Source organism: Hordeum vulgare, chromosome 1H (genome assembly GCF_904849725.1).
Source record: "Hordeum vulgare subsp. vulgare chromosome 1H, MorexV3_pseudomolecules_assembly, whole genome shotgun sequence".
Classification (NCBI taxonomy): Eukaryota; Viridiplantae; Streptophyta; class Magnoliopsida; order Poales; family Poaceae; genus Hordeum; species Hordeum vulgare.
Genome location: NC_058518.1, coordinates 389,964,183 through 389,969,996, shown reverse-complemented (window position 1 = coordinate 389,969,996; position 5,814 = coordinate 389,964,183). Strand labels below are relative to the sequence as shown.

Sequence of the window (5,814 nt, the reverse complement as noted above, 5' to 3'; positions counted from 1 at the left end):
ACCATATTTACATTGAAACGCAAGTTGAATGATCATAAACCCGTATTCTATTTTTAAAGTTTTATTTATTAAACTTAATATCGACAGTAAGTTTCATGACTTCCAGTAACATTACCTCATTTTAAACCCTGACAAAGCTGCCAAGAGCCCAACGAACCAGCCGTTCTGCGGTGTGCCAGGCGGCACAAGCGAGCCGGAGCAACGAACCGCGGGCCGTTACCACAGCGCCGAAGCAAAGCCGACGCAGACGAGACGGGGCACGGGTGGCACAGTTTTGAAACGGAAGCCGTCGCTCGCGCCTGGCCCCGCGGACCCGACCGATCCATCCATCCGCCGCGCGGGCGCGCACAGGCGGCAGCGTCCCCCGCCCGGGCCACGCCACACGGAGCTGCTCGCGGTGCGCGGGCGGCAGGGGGCCCGGGAATGTGGCAAATGGATGGGCGCCCCGAGCGCGGTCATCGGCGCGGTCGCTCGTCCTCCCGCCTCGTGCCTCCACATGCGGACGAGTCAGTAGTGCGGGCCGTTTTGATCCCCGCGCTGCTACTGCCGCCGCAGACGGACCGCCTGCCCCCCACTCCCCTCCTCGGCTGACTGCTCCGCTGGATCTTGCGCGGCTCCGCTGGCCCTGCCTTCCATCATCACCGTTCACCGATTTCATCCGCTTCTCGGCTCGTCACATGCGGGCAGGAGCACTGCTGCTGCTCGCCTGCTTTAACCCCGCGCTACAGGCTGGTCCAGAGCCGATTGACTGTTGGGGGGTCACGGCAAGAGACAAAATACTTATATTTCAAACCAAGGCGCCCAATTACTACTATACCCCACAGTGTACGTGTACGTAAAAAAGCGCAGTGCCTACTGGAAATCTCGAGTCGAATCCCTACTGCACATGTTGCGCTTTTAACAGAGGAGTCCTTTCGCATCATCAAAAATAAAATAAAAAATGAAGCAGAGAGAAGGGAAACAGTAACCGAAAGTGGTGGCGGAAAGTGCATTATTGCACACTCATCGAAGGCTCTCGGCTCCGGTGCACAGGGCGCCATTACTAATCCCTGATGAGTTGGGGTAGTAGTACTAGTAACTGTCCAATCAAATCAAACGGAGGAGGGACGGGACGGTGCAGTCCGTCGTTGAATATATTTACCGAACCATCTCTCTCCTCCCCGCCTCGCTCGCTCGCTCGCTCCGCTTCTTACCTAGCCTGCTCTCTCGGGTAAGCTGGGACTAGTGGCAGCAGTAGTGGGAGCAGGAGCTGCTTGCCTTGGCTTGGCTTGCTGCCTTTCACTTTCACGTCCACCTATGCGGGCGTGAGGCGTGGAATCCAAACAATGGCGCTGGGATCCGCGGATCTATAGGCGAGGCGAGGCGCGGGATGGGATCTGGGAGCAGCAAGGCCGCTTCCGCGCCGCCGTCAGCCGGCGGCGACGCTGAAAAGACGCGGAATGGGAAGCCGAGGGGGAGGAGCCTGATGCGCCTGCCCAGCTACTCCTGCTTCCGGGGCTTCGCGCCCGAGTGTGACGCTTCCTCTTCGCTGCCGGCGCCGGCGCCGCCGCTAGGGGTCGAGGTAACGAGACCGCCGCTTCGGTTTTTTTTTTAATGTCATTGGTGAATCGGTTGATGAGCTCCTTTGCGCCGAGTAGGGTATATTGCCGAATCGGGTCAATGGAAAGCGTTTCCCTATGTGTTTGTTCCTTTGTGGTAGATCCTGTGTTTGTCAGCGATTGCTCTGTCTGTCATTTTTAGACTTGGTTCTGGAGTTTGGCTTCTCCCGTTTCCTGCTATGATTTCTGCAGAGCTGCCGAGCCAGTGTTCTTTTCAATGGATGGGGATATGTTGTAGATTCTTATTTTTTTTCTCTACAATGAGGAAATTACGATGAATTGTACTGTATGTGCCAGAATAGTTACTGGAAAATGCTTGTGCCAGAATAATTCTACTTCGATTTGGGAAAGTGTTATGACAAATGCAGGAGCATTTCTGTGTATGTCATTTTCTGAATGGTTATTTTGTACTAGTATGTATAGTTGTGTTGGATGCAAGAGATGTGTAGCCTTTGGAGTAATGCTACCTTTGTAATCGAGTGGTACATTCGTGTGTTTGCAGTCTGGCAAGGGAGGGGAGGTGCCTTCACTCACTCACATTGGCGTATCAGATGAAGATGCTCCATCGGCTCCTAAACCGAATCCAAGTGAAGGCAGAATGGCGCCTTCATCAGATACTGACAGAGATCAAGATGATGATGTGTTGCAGAATGTCACTGCTACCAGCACCGCAGTCGACGACAGCCAATCGCCAAATCCTTCTGACAGGTCGAGGCCATGCTTTGGTGTCAACTTTGGGTTGAGTAGAGCTGTCAGCTTGGGATCATCAGTGGCATGCTCCATAATGTCAACCGGCCTCTCCACTTCAGCTAATCCTGTTGGAAATGTGGACCATTCTCTTGATGCAAACATCCCTCAACAAGGTGGTGCATCGACTCCTGGGATTTATTCAAGTCTGGACATGCTAAGAGATAGCGTCACAACACAAGCTAGAGCGACTCATCAGGCTAGGAGGAATTTGCTGGAATCTGAAGATGCTAACTTGAGGCATTCACACAGAAGGATGGGACCCCAGGAACCTTCTGAAGGAAGTGTCCGGTTTAGCCGAACACTAAGTGTTGGAAGACTTCGTGACAGGGTCCTCAGGAGGACTCCATTCTCTGATAGTTTATTCACCTCTTCACTTTATGATAGACCAGTGTGGCCTGCAGGAAATGCCAGTGCTAGGCAAGATTCATCAGTGATGCAACGGACTAATTCAGACAGAAGTTCCGAACCGCAATCAGAACCTTCAACTAGCATGTATAATTCTGGCTCTGCAACTCTAAGAGAGGCCAGCAATCGGGATCTTCTTGAGCGCAGATCAGCTTTTCTTGAAAGGAGGAGGAGGATACGATCCCAGGTAGTGTACAGTTCAACTATTTTGATCATTTTGTGACCTACCTTGTATATTTATAGCTTTTGCTTTCTTGGCAGGTCCGAGCCCTCCAAAGGTTGGGCAGCAGGTTCGAAAACTTATCAGGTCATGAGAGATCATGCATTCTATCTGGTCAGCATAGAACAGGAAATTGCAACTGCAGGGCAAGCAGTCGACCAGGTAATCCTGATGAAGAATCCGGCACAAGGGCTAGCATATCAAGAATTGTTATGCTAGCAGAAGCACTCTTTGAGGTATGTGCTTTTGCTAGTTAATGCTGTTTTCCTTTTTGGAGAAATGCCAACTTACATCCACATGGGCATGCCTCTCATAGGTCCTGGATGAAATCCACCAACAGTCTGCTGCTTTATCCTCAAGGCCATCATTTCCTTCAATTGGATCCGTTCCTGCTCCAAAGGAGATCGTCGAGAGTCTTCCTGTCAAGGTGTACAAAAAGCCGTTGAAACACCAAACTGATGAGACTGCTCAGTAAGCAATTAAGCTTATTTTGGAATTCTTTAATTAATATTACTCTGTGATGTACTTTTGGGCACTCATCAAAGTAGCTTGCATGCACACAGTGGGAAGTTAGTATACCTGAAATGCCGATATCCATGTTGCCTTCTGCATAGATATTATTGTTGCTGATAAATCTAAGGATTGCAAGTGAAGCAGAGGCTTGATCTAGCATATCCACTGTCTTTGAACTGCGACTGCATGCTTAGTTGAGCCATTTGATTACAAATTAGCAGAGCCATTCAATCATAAATCTAGTTCTTGGATACAAACATGGGAGATTTGAGGTGTTTGAGGACTCCAATTTTCTCATATTCTCCAGTCTACCATTCATGGCAATAGTGGCGGAGCTACGTTGAAGCAAAATTGGGCCCTGGCCCGTCCAGTTTTGCTGCAAAACAATGGGCCTAAGGGTAAATCTAGGCCATGATTGCAAGAAATTTTGAGCTCCCTTCAGCCTGGACCGCCCAGGCTTTTGACTGTAGCTTCGCCACTGCATGGCAAAATAGTTCATATGACTGGAAAGGCATTTCTGGGCATTTTGTAATTGAATGTTAGGTGCAGGGTGTCCAGTTTCCCTAAGCAGAATGTATATAATTATAAAAATTGTGCATTGGACTGTTCAAATGTTCAATACTGGTTTCGGTTGTATATAGTTATAAAGAATGTGGTGTAGACTGTATATAATTGTAATGAATGTACATAATACCCTAAGCAAGATCCTGAGCCTCAGTTATGCATGTGGGTTTGTGCAGTTGCCATTTAAGCTGCAGGTTCACTGAAACATTGTAGGACAATGGAGTGTTTGGCACTATATCACTTGTTCGTTAACAATCTTTTTTGTGTTTTTTTTATGGTGGTAGATATGTACTGAATAAATCTAAACAGCCATGACTATTTGTTTATACTTCTTGCTTCTCCTCCACAATGCAGATGCTATATTTGCCTTGTTGAATATGAAGAGGGAGACTGTATTCGCATACTTCCATGCAATCATGAGTTTCATCTAACATGTGTAGATAAGTGGCTGAAAGAGATTCACAGGTATTGCTCATGAAACTTACGAATTCAGATCAAGATTGATTCAACATGATATAATAATTTCCTTGACATGAGAGCTCCATAGCAATTCCTTGACATGTTGTCTAACATGACAATTGAAATTCACTAATGAAAGAAATACATGCTTAAACATATTTTCCGGCAAATGTTATTTGGGCAACTTTTGGAGGTTTTGTTCAAACTATAAAGTTCAACCGTAAACCAAGCTGTAGAATTCTTGGATGGGCACATTTGAAATTTACTGACAGTATGACCATATAATATAGATGTATTACAACATTAATGATAACTGATAAATATCATCCTTGTGCTGTATCACATAGATGGAGGCTAGACTTACTGATAGACATTATGTGGTATAGCCACACGTCATGAGTGACTGTACTCATAAGCAGTGAATTTATCTTTAGTATAATACTCCATCCGTCCCAAAATAAGTGTCGCTGCTTTAGTACTAAATTTTTACTAACTTAGTACAAAATTTGCGACACTTATTCTGGGACGGAGGGAGTATTAAATATGCTTTCATGTGAATGTTCTGTGATTGAAGGCTGTCTTTGAAATTTTCAATGCCTAGCAATCAGTGACTTAATAAAGTAAATCTTCCAGAATAATAAAATAAATAAGCTTGGGTGCTTACGTATACACAGTTTAAGTTTTCTGTTGAGTTCTTTCATTCAGAAGATACATTTGTTTTTGAAAAGTTTTTGTTGCAGACATAACTTGAAATTATTACTGATTTCCCTTGCTCAATGTAAGACATAACTTGTCTTCTATATTCACTTCCTGGGTCTTAATTGCTGGGAAATTTATTGTCAGAATTTTGTTCTTCCTGAGTTGCTTTTGTTTCATACAGTAGGTTTTCACAGTATCCAGTATTACTAGTATTTACTTTTGTGCTAAGCTGAACCTCTGTCATGTATTTGTAGGGTTTGCCCACTTTGTCGTGGTGATGTTTGCCGATCTGATTCGTCGAGCGTAGGGAAATTCAGCTGATTCTTTTATCTCTTAAGGATCCAGCTTCTTGCGAGAAAAATGGAGCTTCCGAAATTGTTCTTTGACCCAGGCGGATAGAGCCTGCACAATGTTGCGGGTGTAATTCCATCTTCATTAGTCTGGTCCGAACAACTCAGGATGCTCCTGTATGTTATGGCAGATTTACATGGCAGTCATCCCATTATAAACGATGAACTGACATGTGAATTTGAGATTGTTGTACGGTGGTGTGAAGCTTTGTTGATGTTGATATATTGGTTATATATATGGCCTGCGTTTTGGTGA

At 45.9% G+C, this 5,814-nt stretch overlaps 1 protein-coding gene across 1 annotated transcript; it reads left to right on the top strand.

Moving 5' to 3' along the window:
* The first annotated feature begins 1,105 nt into the window (after positions 1–1,105).
* Positions 1,106–5,814, top strand: LOC123439701. Its single transcript, XM_045116393.1, has 6 exons — positions 1,106–1,561; positions 2,101–2,940; positions 3,015–3,209; positions 3,290–3,444; positions 4,405–4,515; positions 5,463–5,814. The coding sequence occupies exons 1-6, from the start codon at positions 1,370–1,372 to the stop codon at positions 5,527–5,529; spliced, it is 1,560 nt and encodes a 519-aa protein (XP_044972328.1). The 5' UTR covers positions 1,106–1,369; the 3' UTR covers positions 5,530–5,814.

Bases quoted from the DNA above. Each gene is read 5' to 3' on its own strand.
- LOC123439701 (XM_045116393.1), top strand. From the start codon at position 1,370: ATGGGATCTGGGAGCAGCAAGGCCGCTTCCGCGCCGCCGTCAGCCGGC. The intron at 1,562-2,100 runs GTAACGAGACCG...GTGTGTTTGCAG, and splicing joins CGCCGCCGCTAGGGGTCGAG to TCTGGCAAGGGAGGGGAGGT. The intron at 3,445-4,404 runs GTAAGCAATTAA...TCCACAATGCAG, and splicing joins CAAACTGATGAGACTGCTCA to ATGCTATATTTGCCTTGTTG.